The 22401-nt window shown below is 32.9% G+C and overlaps 7 protein-coding genes and 1 long non-coding RNA gene across 11 annotated transcripts; 4 read left to right on the top strand and 4 right to left on the bottom strand.

The window, feature by feature from the left end:
* Nucleotides 1–18: 18 nt before the first annotated feature.
* On the bottom strand, nt 19–3339 carry LOC135836492 (uncharacterized). Its single transcript, XM_065351366.1, has 6 exons — nt 3199–3339; nt 2771–2903; nt 1245–2680; nt 684–889; nt 429–592; nt 19–356 (listed from the first exon to the last, which is right to left on the bottom strand). Exons 2-6 carry the CDS (start codon nt 2872–2874, stop codon nt 176–178), a joined length of 2091 nt encoding a protein of 696 aa, XP_065207438.1. The 5' UTR covers nt 2875–2903; nt 3199–3339; the 3' UTR covers nt 19–175.
* A 61-nt stretch (nt 3340–3400) lies between these two features.
* LOC135836501 (uncharacterized) lies at nt 3401–3893 on the top strand. The gene is made up of 3 exons (XR_010557046.1): nt 3401–3539; nt 3623–3742; nt 3826–3893. It is a non-coding gene; the product is annotated as an uncharacterized LOC135836501 (long non-coding RNA).
* A 121-nt stretch (nt 3894–4014) lies between these two features.
* LOC135836497 (zinc finger protein 69 homolog) lies at nt 4015–6493 on the top strand. 2 transcript variants are annotated; one of them, XM_065351375.1, is made up of 7 exons: nt 4015–4436; nt 4802–4932; nt 5008–5088; nt 5182–5265; nt 5340–5447; nt 5522–5605; nt 5686–6493. In XM_065351375.1, exons 2-7 carry the CDS (start codon nt 4921–4923, stop codon nt 6247–6249), a joined length of 933 nt encoding a protein of 310 aa, XP_065207447.1. In that variant the 5' UTR covers nt 4015–4436; nt 4802–4920; the 3' UTR covers nt 6250–6493. The 2 variants fall into 2 exon arrangements, with proteins under 2 accessions (XP_065207447.1, XP_065207448.1); XM_065351376.1 differs by lacking the exon at nt 4015–4436 and adding an exon at nt 4517–4636.
* A 268-nt stretch (nt 6494–6761) lies between these two features.
* LOC135836496 (uncharacterized) lies at nt 6762–9025 on the top strand. 2 transcript variants are annotated; one of them, XM_065351373.1, is made up of 5 exons: nt 6762–6924; nt 7152–7693; nt 7761–7856; nt 8068–8289; nt 8526–9025. In XM_065351373.1, the coding sequence occupies exons 1-5, from the start codon at nt 6903–6905 to the stop codon at nt 8724–8726; spliced, it is 1083 nt and encodes a 360-aa protein (XP_065207445.1). In that variant the 5' UTR covers nt 6762–6902; the 3' UTR covers nt 8727–9025. The 2 variants fall into 2 exon arrangements, with proteins under 2 accessions (XP_065207445.1, XP_065207446.1); XM_065351374.1 differs by lacking the exon at nt 8068–8289.
* Nucleotides 9026–9106: 81 nt separating this feature from the next.
* On the bottom strand, nt 9107–10350 carry LOC135836499 (uncharacterized). Its single transcript, XM_065351380.1, has 3 exons — nt 10162–10350; nt 9596–10078; nt 9107–9511 (listed from the first exon to the last, which is right to left on the bottom strand). Exons 2-3 carry the CDS (start codon nt 10052–10054, stop codon nt 9347–9349), a joined length of 624 nt encoding a protein of 207 aa, XP_065207452.1. The 5' UTR covers nt 10055–10078; nt 10162–10350; the 3' UTR covers nt 9107–9346.
* Nucleotides 10351–11617: 1267 nt separating this feature from the next.
* LOC135836495 (phosphorylated adapter RNA export protein-like) lies at nt 11618–14000 on the top strand. The gene is made up of 6 exons (XM_065351372.1): nt 11618–12006; nt 12126–12499; nt 12577–12752; nt 12830–12921; nt 12984–13134; nt 13221–14000. The coding sequence occupies exons 1-6, from the start codon at nt 11974–11976 to the stop codon at nt 13631–13633; spliced, it is 1239 nt and encodes a 412-aa protein (XP_065207444.1). The 5' UTR covers nt 11618–11973; the 3' UTR covers nt 13634–14000.
* Nucleotides 14001–14094: 94 nt separating this feature from the next.
* Nucleotides 14095–18691, bottom strand: Frmd5 (FERM domain containing). 2 transcript variants are annotated; one of them, XM_065351367.1, is made up of 12 exons: nt 18452–18690; nt 18205–18309; nt 18071–18113; nt 17822–17998; nt 17528–17739; nt 17298–17450; nt 17192–17206; nt 17028–17116; nt 16666–16898; nt 16269–16427; nt 16121–16180; nt 14095–15878 (listed from the first exon to the last, which is right to left on the bottom strand). In XM_065351367.1, the coding sequence occupies exons 1-12, from the start codon at nt 18545–18547 to the stop codon at nt 15412–15414; spliced, it is 1809 nt and encodes a 602-aa protein (XP_065207439.1). In that variant the 5' UTR covers nt 18548–18690; the 3' UTR covers nt 14095–15411. The 2 variants fall into 2 exon arrangements, with proteins under 2 accessions (XP_065207439.1, XP_065207440.1); XM_065351368.1 differs by lacking the exon at nt 16121–16180 and having other exon boundaries at nt 18452–18691.
* A 1130-nt stretch (nt 18692–19821) lies between these two features.
* On the bottom strand, nt 19822–22306 carry LOC135836487 (transcriptional protein SWT1-like). The gene is made up of 8 exons (XM_065351358.1): nt 22117–22306; nt 21869–21980; nt 21712–21780; nt 21425–21637; nt 21053–21336; nt 20796–20976; nt 20463–20719; nt 19822–20384 (listed from the first exon to the last, which is right to left on the bottom strand). The coding sequence occupies exons 1-8, from the start codon at nt 22189–22191 to the stop codon at nt 20274–20276; spliced, it is 1302 nt and encodes a 433-aa protein (XP_065207430.1). The 5' UTR covers nt 22192–22306; the 3' UTR covers nt 19822–20273.
* Nucleotides 22307–22401: the final 95 nt, after the last annotated feature.

The following is a 22401-nucleotide window of genomic DNA, read 5'->3' as shown; positions in this document are numbered from 1 at the left end:
CAGACAGAATAATCAAAATAACGCAACAATAATAGTTTTATTCGAAGGCTTAAGTTATAAACATAAAACGTACCTAGGTAATGGATGACCTAAGAAAAAAAAAATAATGCAAATCTGGTATATAGTTTACACGCAAAAATTCATGAAAAAAAGAACCTTCTTAGATAATGACACATTAGGTACTCTCATTGGTCTCGTTTTTGAGATTTTCTTCTTGATTCTTCAAGTTTTGAAGTTCGATTTTCAACTGTTGGTTTTCTTGAGTCAAAAGTGATACTTTTTCGTTATACTTGTCTCGTAATTGTTGAAATAAGCTCATTTGATTATGATATTCTCCTTTAATATCTTCGTTCAATCTAATTAATAAAAATACTTTCTTATTATATTCACAATGAGGAATTTTAAAACGAACTGACATTAAAACTTACTTATCAGCATTGGCGACTGTTTCGATCATTTTATTATGACGTTCTTTTTCAGCATTTATTTTTTCTTGCAAGGAAGACATATCTTTCTGCATGTTTTCAACCTCGACATTACGAATACTGAGTAAATTTTTCGTAATGGATACGATATCTTTTAGAGATGTTATCTGGAAATGATTAAATGTACAAATAGGTTACAGCAAAACACTAATTTGATTGAATCATTTAAAATGTCAAAAAATCCTAAAAATCACTCACTTGTAAATTTAAAGCAGAATTTTGTTTTTCTAGATTTAAACAAACGTTACTTTTCTCTTTCAACAGATCAATAACCTTCTCCAGCAATCCTTTTAAGTCTTTATTTTTCTTCCTTAGAACATCCGGAGAGTCATCTGGAGTCGCAACGATGTTTTCGACATTGATATTTAATTCGGGTTCACTTTTATCCGCCATATTTATTAGCACTGTTGATTAAAAAAATACCAAAAAAATTTAGTTTGATTCTAACACCATACTTATTTAATGTAGACCACACGACGAATTCTCCGTTTCGTAGCATGCATGTGTGGATTTATAAATAGATTACGTGCATAAGGCTATTTATACATATAAAGATATAACCTCTCCTCCTATCCCCCTGCCACGTGCCTCGAACTCTTCACGATTTGGAAATATCACTACTACCTTCCGAGCATAAATTTCAATTCGCGAGATCGTAAAATTTTTAAGAAATAAGAAAAAATTCAGATTTATGGCGTGACGTATGAAAAAAATGAATTTACATTATAAAAAAATAATTAATCATTTGCTTTCATTCACCTTCTGTTCTCAGTCTTTTAGCATCATCGAGAAGGGGCATTTCACATTTTCGTTTCATTGAACTAGTTGAAACAGGAGGTGATATGAAGTGTTCGTTGACAGACTGACAAGTTGAGTCAAATTGGGAATACTCATCCTCCTCAACATCTTCATTGATAGTTTCATCGCGTGCAAGTTCGACATCTTCTTCAACGTAATCTTCAATAATATAACTTTCAGCTAAATTTTCAAAATTTGAAGGATTTTCGTCGATCGTTCTTATATTTTCTATCCTACACATCACAACACCATCGCCGTTCGATTTAGCGGGCGTTTTTTTACGAGGAGCCGTTATAGGCTTATATTGATACTGGAAGGATCGAAAATACTCCGGCTGTGGTTTCAAAGGATCCAAGGTATCGTAATCTATAGCATTGACATCGAATGGAAACAATCCACATTTACGAAAAGCTCGTTTGATTGTATTGGTGAATTCGGTGAACTGTAGGATATTTGAAATAACACTTTCGACGTTTTCTTCTTTAATATTTTCGTTGTTATTTCGAGCTGGCCAAAATCGAACTTCGGTTTTCCACGTCTCGAGAAATAATCTAAAAAATCCATTTTCAAAAGGATGTACGTTGCTGGCGTGATGCAAAAAAGGTATAATATGGATGCCATTATCTTTGCAAAATTCGTGTAATGCAAAACTAACGTGAGCAACACGAGGATCGACAAAAATAACGACAGGAAACTCGATATGATTTTTGACTAAATAAGGATGGAAAATGTTGGTTATGTAACTAAAAAATATTTGGCATTGCGATCTGCCGGTGGAAACACAAGTGTTGGTTGACTTTGACTGTGTTATAGAATGCTCGTTTGTCGAGTGTTTGAAATTAACCATAACAGGAGCCAATTTCGCTTCAACGTTGCCGGTAAAAAGTGCAAGGGCGGCTTCTTTTTCGGCACATGTCGTACCGTTACTTTTCAGCACCGTGTTCAAAGCCATCGGCAGTTGAAGTTGACCCAAGCAAAATATCCTTTCTGGATCGAGTAAAATTTCGGCATCTTTTCCTAAATCTTTTCTAATTTTGCGAAACCATAATTGGAGCTCGTCTGGAGTTACTTGCGGATATTTGAAAGCGTCTAGTTTCTTGAAAATTATTTCTGGGTATCTTTTCTTAAAAGCTTTATACCATCCGGTGCCCAGTGTTCGGTTTTTGAAATATTGATGCATGCCTGAGTTGTAATTGGATTCGATTATTTTTCGAACGGAAAATAAAATCGAGTCTTTGGTTGTAACAAATCCCGAGGCTGTATTCTGCACAGCCCAGTTTTTCAAATTTTCTTCGATTTCTACACCGAGAAGCGGATGAGGCCCTGGTTTACAAAACGAAGCTGGACTTTTTCCTTTCACTTTGTCGGCTAATGTTTGACGAGGCACATTGTGAATCCTGCAAATGAAAATAATCGTCATGTTTATCGATACCTACAAATATTTAAGTACATGATTTTGTTGAATTTGAAAATGTGTTACTATGTACTTTGCAGCAGTTGTCACGTTGTACTTTCCATCTTTTATGTCTTGCAAAGCAGTTAACAAATTTTCAACCGAGTACGGTTTTTTCGCACGTTTTGTCTTATTCATTGCACTGCACTGCAGATACAGGAAAACATCTGTAAAAATGAACACAGCATTAGCATTAAGTAGACATTGTGTTTTCAAATAAAAGCGAACTTGACCATCTAATTGTATAAAACTTTTCACGGTTCAATCGTTCAAGCAAATTTTGAACAAGTTACAGCACGATTTTTATGGTTTATAACCATGGAATCTGATCCCTTCAAATGAAGTATTCATTTTTCGTGATTTCGTGCGACGAAATTGAATTCTTTTCTAATTTCCAATTCACAGAGTCATGAATTAGTGCGTAGGACATATTTACGTAAATTATAAAGAAATATGACTTACATATAATAATAATTCTTAGTCCGATCAAAAATTAACAATTATTGCAGTCACTATTCAATTTTTTCACGATTTTGTACCGTACACTTTTGACCAAAACATGGAAAAATTTTCGTTATCACTACCAATTGTTTACAGTTCTGAATGATTTGATCGATTTTATGCTCAGAATGAACGTCCCGAAGAATTAAAATTACCATTCGAATCTGGAGTTTGTTATTAAGTGATAAGAAATTGAAAGAAAATTAGTTTTTGAGTAGTTTTGAAGTTTGGAAGAATTTGTAAAAGAAATATTTCTTCTTGTGAGTTATGTGAAATGTGGATGCTTTTCTCTGAGTCTGAAGGTACAGAATGCCATTTTAATTTTTTTCGTTGCTTATAGTTTTTGAAAAATTCTGAATAATAGTTCGATTCCTTATCTTTCCAGCAGGCCGATTCAGAAACAGACGCTCAACGGTCTCGAGTATTCCGAGAATCCTGATTTCAGAAGAAGCAATAAATTGGAAAAATATTGAACTCAAAGCGTCAATATGTTCATATTCATCAGGTGTGGGACATAATCTTTTAATCACTTTTTCAAGTATCGCAAGATTTGATTATAAACTAAATTTTTAATAATTTTAATGTAAGCATGTAAACGACCGTGGGATGTTCAATGGAATCAAGAATTTGAAAAATTCGAAGATTTGCTCCCGATAGTGTTGGGCAAAAATCGATTATTTCAAATAATCGAAAATCGATTAATCGGCCAAAAAAATAATCGCGACTCCGATTAATCGGTGAAAAAATAATCGATTAAATCGATGATTTTCGATTATTTTTTTATCACATTAAAATGTTCAAAATTGCTGAAAAAACGTAAAAATGTTAATTAATTGACCGTTGAAATAACAGAGAATGACAGAAATGTGATTATTCTGGAGAAAATTATGAAAATACAAGATGGATTGGTCAATATTTCTGTTTTCACGGTTTTGAAAATTATCCTTTTTCAATTTTAACGCCAAAAAACGCAAGATTGTGATGAAATTTACGCCAAATACCCTATAAAAACATGATCGATTATTTTTTTCAAAATAATCGATTAATCGATTAATCGGAAGAAGAAAAAATAATCGCCAAACGATTATTTTTCAGGCCGATTAATCGATTATTCGATTAATCGATTAATAATCGGCCCATCACTAGCTCCCGATAAATAACGAAGGGCAAGGAATTTCGAAGACATGTGTTGTAAAATGGTAAAAGTTTGATTAAATTTCTGATCATTGCACTGCATGGAATTATATTTCATTATCTTAATTTTAAAGTAGTTTTTAATGTTTTTATTCTGAATAATTGGCAAATTTATTATCCAGAATAAATCAATCAAAATTTTGTAAATCCGTATAAATCGGATGTTTAAATGAAAAATGCATGCAGATAATTTTGTTACCAACAGGTGAGCAACACTGCCTTGTAATCTGGTTTTTTCGTATTTTTTGAATATCGAATTCGAGTTCATTCAAGATTTTTACGAATGATTGAAAAGAATAATGATTTACGTTTCATGTGTTTGCATGTCTGAAACTATTCGTAATTTTTATCGTAAAAATATGCTTCGTAGATATCGTTGATTGTACCTACCGAGTGCTTCGTGTCAGAATATCCATGCAATAAACGGTTACGAATTTATTGGTTATGTGAAGTATTCAGCCTGTAAATGAAGAAATCCAAGCTGGAATTATGCCTCTTAAAGTAATGTTAGCATATTTATGAACTTTTTTGCTATTTATCGTTTCTAAATTAATTGTATGTTCTTGTCATTAATAGTGTGACGTCTTTAAAGAAGAGCCGCGTGATGTTTCAATGGATAAGGAAAAGAGTTTCAAACACATCAAAACCGAACCTGTCGTAAGTTGATGATTTCTGTATTCGTAAGATATAAAAATATGCTCAATAACACCTAAATTGTTGATCCAAATCAGTTATTCGAAATTTTTTTAGGATGTAGGTCAAGATATTACAAATAATAACTTCGTTGGTGTCCCGCACGATTCAGTTTTCATTTCACAACACCTAAAACCTGAAGTAAATATATTTGGAACTGTTTTTAGATTTTTTTTCCTCCTGTCTCTCGTTAATCCCTTACTGAATGAATATAGGGTACCGATGATAAGACAACAATTCCTTATCTTCATGTTCCGGAAGGTTCAGATCTCATTTCAAGATCAACTAATCACGAAGATGTAACTCGACAGATGAAACATAAGGTGAGCAATTGAGCATGTTGAACAAATTGTTTTGTTTCTATTTTATACCTGTATTAAATAGAATATTTTTTTAGGATGTACGCGATGAAAATGACAATTGCTGTTTTCTTCTTGATCAGCGAGTTTCTGATTCTGTCCCAAAATTTGTCAGTAACAAAGTAAGTATATTGCAGAAGTTCTTCATCGTTTCCGTAAATTTTTTTGAAATTGATTAACGCTGTGTATTGATTTCTTATAGGCAACGCTTAAAGAATCGAATTCCTCAAACGACGGTGACATAAAATTGAATATTGAAGAAGTAAATCCAGTTTTATTCGCTGACCTTAGAAGGTTTTGTTGCGATTATTGTAAACGCAAATTCAAAAGAAAAGCTCACCTGAAATTACATTTGCGTATACATACCGGAGAAAAACCTTACAAATGTGATGAATGCGATGCGAAATTCGCTTACCGTTCAGTTTTACGTTATCATAAGTATATTCATAGCGGTGAAAAGCCGTTTGAATGTGACATTTGTGGAGCTAGGTTCACGAAGAAGTTTAATCTTGAAAGCCATCAGTCTCGAAAGCACACTAGAGGAGCGAAAGTTGAGCCAGTGGAGAAAAAATTCAATTGTAATATGTGTAAATCAAAATTCGTTCGTCTCTCTGCTCTGAAACTTCACGAACGGAAACATTCATCGGACAGACCATTCAAATGTACTTCCTGCGAGAAAAAATTCAAGTATAACCATGTGTTGAAGAAACATTTGAAAATTCATGCTGTGAAAAATTCCTTTAAAAAGGAGTGTGATATTTCTTGATCGAATAATCTATTTTAAGTGATAGATATGCCGTTTTATGAATGTGGCATTGAACGTCTTTTATTTCCCAAAAGTTCGCAAAAACGTGACGATTACGCTTGTTTATTTTAGTTATGTACCTATTAATTAATTGAAATGCTCGTGACTTTAAGTTTAAAATGAGAGTATTCATTTTTCATGCAGACTTCGGTATTTTGTATAATTTTCATTCATACTTATATCGAATACAATTTTTCGTTTGCGATGTGTGAAATTTTATTTGATAATTGATAGAATATGTTTTTTTTTTCTGTCAGACTCAGAGGAGAAACATGAAGGTCATTGATGTGGTAATACTCGCGTCAAAATCACCATTTTCGTATGTTTTGAATATGAATATGAAATTTTGAAAATAATTTTAATTTTATAATGAGGTAACTAAAAGAATAGGTGAATGTCGTGTGGCTCTGCCTATCTTTTTTGAATTGTGAAAAAGGTAATTTTTGGTTTTCAGTATGTCCGTAGTTCCGTACGGTAACACTGATTCAAAGAAAAAAATAAAAAAAACATGGAAACGTCGTAATCAATTTGATTTTATTATTTGCAGTACAGTTAATTTTGGAAGTTGAATTGAATTGATTATTTTACGGAAAAGTTAAAAGTATTCTTTCCAAATGATGCTAGAAATCAATGACGGTAATATTTTTTTCGCCAATAATCTTTGAACTTGTGTTTGTATTTTCTAGTTTGATACTGCTTGATCAATAGCCTTGTTTTAGAACTCCCATAACTTTTATTTCGGCTGATCGTGATCGTAAACCGTACTGTAGCACATCTGATGTTTTTAATAACGCATAATATTCTGCTACGGTACTTTTATGATGGATTATTTCAATTGTAGTAACTTTTTCTTGCAATTACAGATGCTCTTCAGATGGAGTACACCACCGAAACGGTCGAGGTTGAAGAAATATGTGACGATCAAAATCCTGCGAAAAAGTTTAAAAAAGTAGTGAAAACTTACGATCCGAAATTTGGAACTGACTGGAAAAATGACCCAAGTTACAAGAATTGGGTAGAAAAACCTAGGAAAGATGACGATCCTACGTTCCAGTATGAAACTACCGAAACTACGGAATGCATTGAAATTGATGCCAATGGTCAAAAACATCAAACTATTGAAGTGAAAAATGTTCGTAAACCTGGTCCTTCTAACGTTACTCCAGCGAAAAATAATCGAGCTGTGAAACGTCAAATTAAAGTTATGGATCCAAATCTACCCGCTTTTGTTTGCACCGAGCATAACGAGAATATATCTTTGGATTGTCGATATTGTCGTATAGCGTCTGGCTTTAAGAAGAAAAGCGCTCCAAAGAATGTTCAAAATGATGAAATATCATCTAGCGGTAAAGTTACTGTCGCTATTCCTAAACCGAATGCTACGCTTTTGCAACCGAAGAATCTGGTAAATTGGTATTTATTCGATAAATGATTCGATTGCCACATTGTGTAACTCTTGTGTAATGTTTTAGACTGACGGAATATTCATCGAAGCCCCTTCGGATTCCTTAAGCGGTAGTTGTGTTACGGATCCTTCTACATTTCTGCAGAAAAATCCTACTCAAGGGGTAAGAAAAATCTCGCTACAGTATTATCGAAGTTCACTATTTATATCGATTGTGAAACCGCATGTATCTTATTTGAAATTGAATATGTTCAGATCTTTTTTGTGTGTGTCGAGAGATGTTCGATAAACCCGAATTTTATTATTACGACTAATAATATTCAAAAATGCTTTGATTTCACTTTTTTTATTCGTAATTATTTTGTATATGACAGAAATACGTTCAAAAATTTCGCCCTGAATGGCTCTCACTTCCAGAGTTTAAGGATTGGTTAATCGAAGCCAAAATGTACGAAGATAGCGACATTAGCTGTGCAAAATGTAAATATTGTGGAACTTTGTTAGTAAATAATTCGAACAATTTAGTCAGGCACGCCATATCTAAAAAACATATGAAAAATATGGAAACCGAACCTCCCGAGCTGATGCAACACCAGGTATTCAATTGATCTATACTTCATTTTGTGCTTAACCTTATCTTTTATAACGCGACCTCGATACATGCGGTTTTTAAAGGTGCTGGAAAACACGTATTTTCAAATAGAAATGTATCCTGAAACACTGAAATTTCGACTTCGAGACTTTGCTTTTACTGCACTTGATTTTCACCATGCTTTGAATTTTGCTTTCAAAGTTGAGTCGTATTTTATTTTGCCTCTTTGTGATTTTTCAGGTTGGCTTTGTGGCAAATAAAGTTGGAAATAAAACCGAAGAAAAAGATTGTAAGGAAGATATATTTGGGAGATATATCGCCAGTGAGTTGAAGAGAATAAAGAGTAAAAAAACGTATGAAGAAGTTAAATGGAAAATTCTGCAAGCCCTTCAAGCCGCCGCCGAAAAAGAAACCGACGACTCAGAACCTTCTTTGCCTTGATAGTTGATTTTTTTTGTCTATACTGATATTTCATTGAAATATTTTCTATCGATTGATCTTTGTCTGTAAAATTATTCGTATTCATTACGTTCTTATTTTACAGAAATTAACTAATTTTAAGGAAAGGCAATTCCACAATTCGGTGTTTTTTAAAACAAAATCATATTGTATATTTTCCAAACTGTAAGACCTACTAGTATTAATCACCTACGGATACGCTGAATGTTTGTAAATAAAAACGAGAGAAACAATTATTTTTAATTGATGTCTCGAAAATAAATAATTTTTTGTTCACGTTTTATTTGTTTTTTTCCTTTCTTCAGCAAACTGAATTAGCTCTCGCAATTCATCAATTTTTATGATTGAAAAAAACTCATACAAAAAAGAATCAATATTGTATATTCACGAATATGTATAGGTACCAAATACATTACAATTAATTATCATCAAGTAGACTTTAGAAAAACAAAAGTTGAAAATCGTTGAAGCTGTACGAGGAAAATTTAACCCAGTTCAACACACCGTCAAAACAAAATTGCATATAAAATGAAATCTCTTTCGTTGATCCGTGCTAGAAAAGTGAAAACATGAACATTCGAAAAATAACTGCAGAAATAAATTCAATCTTCGAATTCTTCTGTTTCGGCTTCTTGGAGCATAGCTTTTTGTAAAGCTTGTAATATTTCCCATTTTACAATTTCGTACGTTTTCTTTTTCTTTATTCTTTTCAGCTCACTGATGATATATTTTCCGAAGGCTTCTTCTTTACTTTCTAGAGAAGAACCCTGCAATCAAAAACAATTCATGTTTTTTTAATAAAATGAAAACCAAGTTAATTCAGTCAAAATGAAAAAATTCTATATGGTTACTTGAGAATTTTCCGACGTCGAAGACGCTCCGAATTCATGTGGATCCATTATAATAGGATCTTCGACGCTGTCCGACGGTTCAGTTTTATTGTACTGATTACTATTATCACTTTTTCTATTAAGATGAGGTAAACTCATCATATTTATGCAATGTTTTCTAGAGGAAGCATGTTTATCCAATTCCGATTTTCCACAAGTGTAATCCTGGTTGCAAGCGAGACAATAGTAAAATCCGTCTCCCTTTTTACTTCGTTGTACCCATCCTTTATAATTTGGATCTTGCTCCCATTTAGGAGAATATGTTTTGGGATGTAGTTGATATCGTTTGATTTTCATAGCTTTGAGAGGAGGCCCTTCATACGCGTAATTATCGGTTAAATTTAAATTTTCTGTATCTGATCCTTCGGATATAGCCGATGCTACTGCATCCTGAAAAGACAGCGGTGGCTGGGAGTTCATTGCTAAACGTTCACTTCATCGAATCTGAAATATGGTCAACGTTCAAAAATCGGAAATTTTGAAGGGAACATTGTAATGATGCAATTTTGATTCATGAATTTACTTACCACTCACGTCGTAGTTTTCGTAGCAGCGATTTTGGCTCAATCAGCTCGTCATGCGTAACTAGTGAATAGTAAATGAACCACGTAACTGATCACAAATTATTGATTTTCATCAATGACTGATCAGCAATTCGGCATTCTACATTCACTAAAATCATTAATCAGCGATCATTTTGATTAGAAAAAAATTTGTTTACAAAATTTTTTTGATTCAAGATTCAATGTTACCATTCAAAATAATATAAAATACTCCCATGGCTCAGTCTCGGTAGCGTTGGAATCCACAATTTGATTTGAATTTGACATGAAAAATTAAAATTGAAAGATTTTTTTAAAAATGATGACGAATTTATTGAATTTATTAATGGTGATTTACAAACAAAAAAAACTATAATAAAATAAAACAACTATAAAACACACCATTTCATTTTTTTTCTTGATGGATGGAAGCATGGAAAATGCCAAAATGGCGTTTTGAAAACATTCAAAACGAGAAATTTTTTTACAGAACAAACTTTGAATTTTTACTTAATTTTTCGAAATGAACTCAAATTTTTGCTATCTGAGTAGTGCAATATATCATTTTCTTAACAAAATTTGGATGATTAGACGTTTTTTCATCAATAATTGAAAAAAAATGTGAATGAATGAATTGATGCAAATTTTGAACAGGAAACCAGAAACCGAAAAGTGGAAACCTATCGGAAACGTTATTGTTTTTGTTTTTCAAATTGGAGAATTTTTTTCTTCTCCGCAAATTTTCTGAAAATGTGTTGTACCTTGTACCTTTGGAGCAGGGCTTAAAACCATTTGGATTTTATTGGTTGTTGTGGTAGGTGGTTTTTAAAAGACTCAAAAATAATGGTTTTTGGTTATGGTTTCTGAATTGGTTTTCCAATCACAAACCATAACGGTTCCAATTGGTTTTAAGGTTTAGGTTTCAAAGTTTTTCTGGTTCTGGTTTTGAAATGGTTTCAATTTTTTTTAATAAGTTGTGGATGTGGTTTTGGTTCCGTAATAATAGTTTTTTTTGCGGTAGTGGTGGTTTTTCACATCAAAAACCATTTCAAATTTTCAAATGGTTTTGGTGGTTGTGGTGGTTTTGATATCAAAAACAATTTTGATTTTCAAATAAATTTACAGAAAAACTAATTCAGGACTACTAAAAGTATGATTTGAGACAAAAAACTAGAAAATTTCCATCACAGGTCTGGAAAAATTGAAAAAAAATTCCAAAAACCAAAAAGAACCATTTCATGAATTGGTTGTTATTGGTTATGGTTACATTTGAAAATTGAAATGGTTCTTGTGGTTGTGGTTTTCTCCAAAGAACACAACTTTTTGGTGGTTGTGGTTGTTTCAATTCAAATTTTTTTCCCAAATGGTTGTTTTCAAATGAATTGGTTTTCATTTTTTTCAAATATATTGGTTTTTTGTTGTTGTTGTTTTTGAAATTTACAAAAAGAAGTTGAAATGGTTGTGGTAGTGGTTAAAACCAATTAAAAACAATGGTTATGGTGGTTTTATTTGGTTTTGGTTTTGGTGGTTTTAAGCCCTGCTTTGGAGTTTTCAACTTCAAGTTTGCTCTATAAAATTGGATCAGTTTTCTGCTTTTGCATTCATTTCAGTGAAGAAATGTGACCATTTATCAATTTTTACGCGACGTATTTCGTGTATCGTGTTCATGCTATAAAATTTGTCTAAATCTGAAAGTTGATAAACGTTTCGCTGGGACTTGCTTTTCTTGAACAAAACGCAAAAGAACTTCTGTATTATTTGAAATTTCGTTATTTTGTTGAATTCTTCTGTTTACGAATGGAGCTGGACTCGGTGCCAAGTGAAGATGAGGTCTGTATTCTTTCATTTTTCTAAAATGAATGCTCTTCAGTATTACTTTCATTTAGCTTTTCCTTTGGGCAATACCCAACAATTCAGATGAACTCATTCATTCAAACTTCTAATTTCAGATTGGTGGCTACATCCCACTCGAAAGACCATCGTGCAGTAGCATGAATGTTGCTCAAGAGCCACCTCGACAACCGATTGTGTATTCCGACGAAGAAGGTCGCTTGGAAACTTCATCTGATGATTCGGATGATGCACGAATTGTAAAAAATTCCCTCAAACGTAAGATTCCTCCGAAACCTATTGCCCCTACTGACGTTACCAAGAAAAAAAAGTTCAACGTGTGGTCCGAAATACTTCAAGAAGATGCCATTGAAAATCAATTCAATGATTCTCAATTTTTCGGAGGCTGCCGTGGAAATGAAACTTATAACTACCGCATGAAGTATTTTGTTAATGGTAACGACTATGGAGCCGGTGACGATGTTCAAGTAAAGTGAGTTCTACGATAAAGTAAATCAACTCTCATGCTCTGGATCATTATGTAATGTACATTCATTTTGATATTTTCAGCGACAACTCTGAGAAAAATGATTTCTCGGATGTGAAAAATCGTCCTTGGGCTAAACGACGTAAGTTCAACAAGAAACTAAAACTCGGCTCACTTGATGTGACTGTCGAAGACTCTGATAAAAATGTTGCCTTGGATATTGCGAAAAAATTGAATGAACCAAAAACTGACTTGATTGGTAAGCATAAATTTCTCTCCGCGTTTCTAATCTACTTTTTATCATGTATTTGATCGAATCGTTTGTTACTTTTGCAGAAAAAATTGTCAGCACCATTGGAAAAGAGAAAGCTATAGAGGTATTCAATAAAACAAAAGATATTGAACAAAAAGGAGGCTACATGACACTGGTAAGAAATCATTTTTATGCTGTGATATCATTCCTCGATCAATTATTCATTTTTTTTTTTAGGATAAAAGCCGTCGTCGTACTTCTGGCGGTGTTTTCTTAAAATTAGTCAAAAGTAGTAAATTATCGAGGAAACAGTTCGATGCGATTTTCAAGTACAACGATGGTTTTGTTCAGAAGCGTGGTAAATTTAATAAAAAGAAGGAGAAAAAAGGTAATTAAGATTGAATATTCATCATTCATATCGTAAAAATGTATATTATTCATGATCATTTATTTTATTTATTTTTTTCATTTTAGAAATGCCAATAGACGAAAACGAGTCAAGTAGAGACGACGACTACAAGAGTTTACCAACTCGAGCAGAACTTGAACTTTCACTATGCACCGAGGATAATGAGACAAACGTGTTGAAAAATCCTCCACCATCTCCCGTTTATCCTTCGCTTTCGCAGTCGGGTAATCCGTGCCCTTTATCCGATTTATTCCCAAATAACGCCGCTACATGGTCGCACTCGGATTCATTCAATTCTGATTCAAATCCTGGTACTTATGGTACTTGGTCACCGAAGCATTCTTTCGATTCTGATTCTGCTTCAAAGAATCCATCAGCACCTCCCGTTTCTCCATCCTATTCTCCTCATTCTCCTACATATTCTCCCACCGCTCCGGTAAATGTATTATTAGATACGGTAAATTCTTCTGATTCTTAGTTTTATTTATTCGAGCAAATTTCGTTGATACCATGTAAAATATGTGTTCAATGAGAACTACCTATCCAATTTACTAATTACTACTACCACCACCTTCGATAGAGTTAAGACATTAGAATGTACATAAATAAAATTTCAGCATTGAATGTTCAGCATTATGCCTTTATTGTTTTGGGCATTTTAACATTTTTTGTATTTCTTTTTCGAGTACAATTTACATTATTTCAGTACGAGCAACTCTAGAATTCGCAGTTAAATCATCGTTTCATCGACGAGAAAATTGTTTTGTATTTGTTACGTTTATTGTTTTAATGATCGCGACTCGTTAATTTATTATAAATTATTAAATAAAACATTATCGATTTTATGTTGTATTTTTTTTTTTTTTAGTTTTGATGTTGAATTCCTTTGAACTATTCTCTTCTGTACTCATTGAATCGAACTGTGTACTACACAACAAATACGAATTCACTTTTTATTTTTAAACTGCTTACAATGGAATGTTGTACAAACACACAATATCATACGGAGACATTACGAGATCTATAAAAAATATAAAAGTGTAATTGACAATATCAATAATTATTCCTCGTAAGATACGTTATATGTATTGCATATTATGTATAAGCGTACACATCGAATACATCAATACACAGACACCGGAATGATTCTTTTCTATGTTCATTCGTAACAACAGCATTTCAACGTTAACGTCAAATGAAAATTGAATCAAAAAGCTGTGATCTACTATCAATGTATCTAGATATGTCAATTGCATTGCGACCATAAATAAAAAAATTTACATAATTGTAGCATTCTAAAACAAAATAAATAGAAAAAATTAAGGATTTCATTTATGTTCATATTTTTAAACTTGTAATTTATGTTTTCAAAAATAGGTATTTGCAGAAACGCATTTTCATTTTAAAAATGTAAAGAAAAAACAATTTATTATCTGAAAAATACTTTTTTTTTTTGCAGCATCTTTTTCCAATAGGAATGGAAATCTCGTAAAGGAAAAGAAACACCTATCAGTAGAAATACTACGATTACAGCCTTAACACGTATAATAAATAAATAAAATACTATTATTATTGCACTAGGTGACGCATCTAATGCCTCAGAGGAAAGTTAAAATTACTGACAAGAATACAGGTTTGCTGGAAATACGAGCAGAGCAGTTTTCTCATTAAATATGTGTTCAACACTACTTAAAATAATCGTAATAAATTAAAGACGACATCCAGCGCACATACGAGACAAAAATGCATTAATGAAAGTACCAGTACACACTTAGAAAATACATACTCACATATTAAATTAATACCACACCAAAATATAATTAAATACCTTAAAAATTAAAACCTTACCAAATTTTTTTTTCTTCAAAAAAAATCACAGGCTTTAAGTCATCGTGTGAACATGCAATAAATCACAAAACGTCATAGCGTATCGGAACGAGAGATTTTTTAGCCAATAAGAAAATAGAGAACAAAAAACTACGTATCCGGTACATAATCAATTTGTAAAAAAAGTGTAGAAATTTGGAAAGCACACAGCGAACAAAACCTATTTACAAAGGTTACGTAATACACGTTGCAATGAAAACACACAGGAACTCGAAAGGAATGTTTTGTTTTTTGTTACTCATTGGTATAGTAGTAAACATGTAAATCACATTTGTCATTCCAACAAGTCGCTGCGTTCAGTTTCATAACAGCCACCTAAACCCTTCACCAAGTGTAATTCTCCAATCTACTCGTCAATGGAGAAAAAAATCATTTTCGAAATTTTCGAAAAACTTGATCCACCACGGTCATAACCTGCTCTTTGACAGGCTCGTAATACTGACGTCGTATCAGTACCATCTCAGGAGCACGTCGTAACAGAGCGAAAAATTCGGTGTTTGTTTCGAAAGCGATAATCATCACTATGAGCAGTGACAAGATGGTCAATATTAGCGAAGGTAAACACGCCTTGAAGAACGAACACGTTCTCGAACACACGGATTTCGATTTTTCATTCTTGTAAGCCGTGTACCCGATTTGAGGATGCTGACGAACAAATCGTATAGGTTCGTCTGAGGGCATATTATGAGAGAAATGAACATTGCCTTTGGGAACTGGCGTCTGGCTGCGGCTCGAACGATGCGAAGCTGTTCCCGTAATGTGACTTTCGCTCGAAGAGTGCTCGATCGGATCACGATTATAATACAGAGCGCTTTCACTGTATGATTCTTTAAATCCTGTAAATTATTCAAAAATTAGCGTAAAATAGCAATAGTACATAAATGTTTAAGAAGATGCATAAATATGCGGGTCATGCCATGAAATTTTTTTCAGTTAAATTTCAAGGCCATGCTTCGACGCACTTGACATCAAATGACCCATAATATTTCACATTATCTACGGCTTTTCTACACGTAAAAAATTACACAGGCGGTAAAATTTAAAATTAGCGTTAAAATCGCCGAAAAACTACACGTACCAGCATCTTTGGCAGCATCATTGATTTTTAAATTATTGCATGCTGTGTCTAATTCATCGACTACAAAAAGCAATTGAAAAATAAAGCGATTAGAACTACGAAGTAATGCTGAAAAAGAGCCTAATTACGAATATGATCTCTTATGTACCTCTTTTTTTACCAAAACGATTCGACGTCGCTTCAGCATCTTCGGCCAAAGGTTCTAAAATATTGCCATCTCCGTTAAACTGCAAGTTAACCTGATCCATGTTACAATTGAGACGATTCTCAAAAGTAGTGTAATTAAGTCTAGGTGAATTGCCATAACCTGTGTTAAAATTAATCTCGTATAAGTATTTATGGTAAAATTTAGTCGAGTACAACGACCTTGAAAAAGTAAGCAAAAAATCTCATACAAATAACGACTTTATCGCTCACGTTAATTATTTAGTCGTATTATCGAAAACATATCTCGTACAAGGTTGATTGAATGTAAGCAAGATTACATTTAATTTCACACGTTTGAATTATTATCAAATGTTTCAAAAAATATAAAAATTAACAACCTCCGTCTTGGAAATTAGAAAGTTCCGAAACAATAGGGGTAGATGGAGTGGCCGGTACGCTCGACGCTTTCCTCCTTAAGCTGCCTACTCTGTTGATTGGAGGCTCTTCTCTTAATAGCTGAGCCATCTCTTCCAAAACTTCGCGTTCTACTCGGCCAGTGTAGCGGAATTTCGATCCGGAGAAGAATCCGCCCCCGCTAACCACTCTCGGCACGTTTGAACTTGAAGGAGAACTATAAATAAAAATATTTTCATTCTAAAAGTACTCGTTTCACTTTGAGCTTATCTATAAATTCGATGGGAGAAAAAACCATAACGTTATCACCAGATGATTTTTAGCGATTTTTGTGAATAATACTCACGTAAAAAATAACATCTGTTCGATAGCGCAACGCCAAATGTGTCTGCAGGCTGCTGTCGTTGGACATTTGAAACCAACGGTTTCTTTTTTCTAAATTTCAAAAAATAAAATAAGTAACATTTTGAATAATTATGTTGATTTCATTTTTCGTCGCGATGAACTCACCTTGGTCCTCGGATCCTAGAAATAAAGTGAAAAAAAAAACCAGAATGAGTATTATTTATAATCATGTATAAAAATCAACTAAACGTGAGATGCCTAAAATACTAACTTCGATATAAACCAAATGAACAATGAACATTTTGCCTTCGTAATTAATTTTTTGTACTTCACTCCATCTATACTGATTAGTTCTACGACTTCCTTGGAATGTCTGAATACCATTAAAATTAACACCTAAATATAATTGGTTCCCCTTTTGGTCCTAAAATATAAAAAATGAGATCATATTTCTGCATTCATCATTAAAAATGTAACGAAATGATGAACAATTTAACGTACCTTTACAGGATGTGGATCAACACCGTACGTATCCAAAGTACAAGCTTTACGTAAAAAATTGGCCTCAGTTTCTTCCAAAGAAACACCCTTGAGTTCGATTTGATGGATTTCCATCATTCTTTCTTCAATATTCAGCGTCTGCTTTAGAAATATTTTAAACTCGCTGGCATAATTGCCAATATGTTCATCAGGGTTATAATCGCCCAATTCAGCTGAAAAAAAAAAAAATACAAAACAAGGTGTAGAAATTACTGAAAACCATCAAGTAAGCTAAAATAACATAATAAGAATTACCTTGTAAAATATAAGCTCCTAGTAATGCGGCGTCGTCATTACTGCAATAAAGTCTACCATGCAATAAATCTCGCTTCAACTGCAAGTATATTTGGTACCGAGTAATCTGCTCTTTCAATGTGAAAGGATTCGGTGGGTAGAATTTCACACGAAAGCTGAACAGAACTGGTTCCACATCTAAATTTTAGAACACGATAAGATGAATAAAGTCAAGATGAATTTGAAATACGCATATTATATGAAAATTACCTTTTATTTGTTTCAGCACCGATTTGATTGGGTCTAACCAATGCTGCAAAAAACACATAATTAATGATACCCACATACAGAATTAGAAACGTTGTGTTTGGTGGTTTGATATGAAATAACTCTATGATCTATACCCTTTGTTTTTCAGCGTCAACATAGCGTAATCCAAAGTAATCCTTTTCAACCAAGTTTAATTGCTCGCAAGCGTAATCCAATAAGTATTGCCCCTTGTGATTTGACTGAAAGAACACAAGCTTATTTAATATAATTTCTAAATACGTAGAAAAAGTATCTTTTAATGAACGGAAAATGATTTCCAATGAGCATAGTGATTGAGAATCGAAGTTATTAATCTGCTATCAACGAATTGAAAAATATTACCTGGAATTCGCATTCTAAGGCTTCTGTGTCTTCTAAAAGTCTTATGGTGCATTTATAACACGGAGTGGCATTGTGTTTACTGAGGAACTTTGGCATCTTGGTTTGATATGCGAGATCAACATTCACATTATAAATTTAATTCGCAATTTCAATATCGACGAAATTTTTTTCTAATCAAAATTGTAATAGAGATTAGAGAACATAAATAATAGCGTCATACACCGTCATACCCCTTCCTAACCATTCCCAAAATCCGCCTTGATTATTGGACGATTGCGCAGGGAATCAGTGATGCATAAAGGAAATGAATTTCTTTTCTGATTCCAAAATATTTCGCCTAATAAAGAAGTCTTGTACATATAAAACCGTCGTGACTGTAATTATTTAATTATTTTTATTTTTCATATTGATCATTCGGTTATTAGAAATTTTTAATTTACAGCGTACCTCGTGATACACTAAAATTTTTGTCAACAGGTGAAAAAACCGTAAAGAGAATTCAGATATTGAATGGTGGCATTGTTATGGAGTTCCATCCGGAACGAAATCGGATGTTCCATTCCATCTTTCTTTTTATTTTCTCAATTTCTCAGCACTACAATTAATTTACAACACATCGAGATCGAAAACTCAGAAAACTGGGGACATAAGGGAAATTGAATTAAGAAAATAAAAATTACGTATTTAGGTGAGTCGGCGCTCGGCGATGAAGACTGAACAGTAAGTAAATAATGGAAAAATTGTATAGGTACTTAAAATGGAACTGAACTCACTGAAGAAAAATGAAATGAACATAAGTCTTCATACATTTTCATAAATAAACAAGAATTTCATGAAAGATATCATGGAACGTTATTTTTAGTCAAAAAGCTTTCATTTTCATTGTGTATTATTTTATATTTTATTTTTTATAGTTTCAATTTTCATAAATCCAAGTTTCTTCAATTAAGGTCTAAACTGGTAAATCATCTGAAATTTAGACTCGCCTAAGCTTCGCCCCTCGAACAAGTTCCCCGTAAAAGAAGAAAATACTATCAATAATTTAATCAGAACTTCTTTTTTAAAGGTTCGATAATCGACGGAAACATAACATTGAAAAACTACACTCAGAAAATCGCCCCTTCACATGATAAGTAAACAAAATTTTATATTATTTTTCATAATAAGTACTATGTATCTTCCGAAGCATGAATGATATTCAACTATTGAGAATTATTTTCAGTAAACTCAATGTCAACGGTACTTGATGTCAAAATTATAAAAAAAATTTAAATAAGTAATCAAATCAAATATCCCTTTTCGAAAACATTAGACAGATAAATTTCAATCACACTGGGCTTTCGTACCTATTTACAAAATCGAACAACGAATCAAACGCATCGATATATTTTTTTAATCGTGGTTTTCTTTTGTTAGAAAAAAAGGTAACAAAAAGAGCAAAATTATTATCACAAGTAACAACTTCAGACTTCCGTTTTCAAACTTAATAACAACGAAATTATTAGAGTACCTTACGAATAGAATATAAAAAGTAAAAATAAGGTATCTTCGAGAACTAAACTAGTTACGCGTAACGTTACAAATTTTTGGATGAGAATAAGAATAATAAGAACACAACTTATACTTAAAAATGAAAACAAAAAAATTTCTTCATTAACCTAAAATATCACACGCCGAAGCTCATAATTATATAGGTAATTGACAAGTAATTTAACAAAAGAAAAAAATGGTCGAACTTAATGAGAAAAAACACAGTTATAAACTAGAAAAGTTCTGATAAATTGAACGTATCCGCGAACTCCTTGGTGCTCAGTACCATAAACTAGAAAAGTTCTGATAAATTGAACGTATCCACGAACTCCTTGGTGCTCAGTACCGATACGCTGTTAACTATACCTTTGGTGCACAAATTCTTATCGTTTGTCAACAAGATCTGAAAAATCGACAGTCAAATCGTATCATAAGAGAAACTGAGCTTATGTACTCAATTACTCATTCACTGGATACTTACCACTTTCTTACCACATGACACGAATTTCATGCAATATTGCAAAATGAAGTCATCAATGCTCACAGCGTTCTTGAAGTTTTCTTTAAAATCGATCAAAGATTGTCCAAAAAAACGAGGATGTTTCTTCTTCAAACACTCGTTTATAAAATTGTTGGCCGATCGTGCTTGATTATTCAGTCTTTCGTTATTTTTCTTCATGGCGTAATCAATTTCCTGAATTACTAGCCAAGGAGCAACCAATACACATGAATTCAGTGCTGAAAAAATGATGTAGCGTATTAATAACAATGACATCATTAAATTCGAAATGAAATGCATTTCAAAAATACTCACTCGTACACGGAAATGACGAATTTTTTAGTAGATAATCGACGATTTTTAAATGAGAGAGAAAAACGTTTGTATCGGTAACGATCAACAGATCACCGTCTGGCATGTCTAAATCCATTTTAAAATCTGACATGAAATTTGTGTGCAAAGCCATATAACACGGTTCTTGTCTGATTTTGTAAATCTATAAACAAAAAATAAAAAAATGAAATCTCGAATAATACAATTCGAAACATATCAAATGAAAATTAAAAATTTACCTCATCGTTGACAAAAGGAACGACATCGGGATGCGAATCATTATTGTTGGGCGTGTTTGAACTTTGCTTGAAAAAATCATCATCGGTATTCCGAGGTACATTAATTTTAAACGGAACCGCATCGAAATTTGGATCATTGCGATTTGCTGATTCCACATTGTGACCGAGAGAAGTTTTTTTTGAGTTCTGATGAAGTACAGCAGAACTAGGCTCATCAGCTTGACTCATACATTCATCAATCTCCATGAGCGAATATTTATCCAACACTGGTTCCGGAGCCGAATCTAATATAAAATAAATAATCCACGCGTTAATTTCACAGAGTAAACAACGAATAAGTACCGATTTACATGGCAAAGTACGAGTACGTACTTTGGGCATTTTCGATAACGGCTTGTACTTCTTTTTTAATTTTTTTAAGCCTTTCGGCTGCGATATTTCTACGAAGGGGAGGACTAGGATAGACGCGATGACCAGTTGCTGCAGGTCTGGGTGACTTTAGTTTACTCGGTATTACTTTACTCTTCTCGATTTTAACAACCGATTCGTCCAACAATCGTGAGACTCCAACGGTATCGATCCTTTCTAAAAACAAAACCACATTGATTCAGAATTCGAAATTTAAACCTAAATTCCGAAAACATAACGATTAAAAATACCTTTCAGTTTTATTTCAGCATCCAACTTGACACGAAGCTTTTTCAATCTGTTTTCAGCGATATTTTTGTCTAAATAGAATTCAAACAGGTAAGAAATAGAAAAATAGACCAACAAACTGATCTGATTACTAAATCAAAATAATCGTAGCATAGTTACTTTGGAAATTACGATGAGATCTGTGCGATGAAAAATGAGTTGACGAAGAAGCCTCATTCTTTGGCGAGGAGGTAACTTTTTTCTCAGGTTTCTTTCTGGGTTTATGACTACCCTGTGATTTTCCGATTAAACGAGAATGGAAATGTGAAATTAATACAATAATCGTAATTTTAGTTCAAAATATTCCTATTCTATGTTCTATTAGTGCTAAATTACGTCATTTATTTCGAAGATAAAATTTCACTTACGTCTGCTTTATTCGACACAACCTTCGAGTCTACTTTCTCCTTCTCAACAAAAGCTTCCTTGTTTTCTCCAGACATTTTTTTCTACATTTAAGAGTTAATCTATTAATTTAAAAAGTCGAAAATTAACTTAAAAATTCGAATTTCGAAATCGCGTGGAACGTGGAGTTGAAAATTTGGAGGATAACGAAAATTTTTGGAAACAACTGATAATTCGCAGTGTTGCACGTGATGAAATTCAGTAATGTTTTTCATCTTGTTTGGAATCGATTGAACAATTTATTAATC

Source organism: Planococcus citri, chromosome 2, assembly GCF_950023065.1.
Source record: "Planococcus citri chromosome 2, ihPlaCitr1.1, whole genome shotgun sequence".
NCBI lineage: Eukaryota > Metazoa > Arthropoda > Insecta > Hemiptera > Pseudococcidae > Planococcus > Planococcus citri.
The sequence above is the reverse complement of the archived record's forward strand: the minus strand, read 5'-3'. Positions and strand labels throughout refer to the sequence as shown.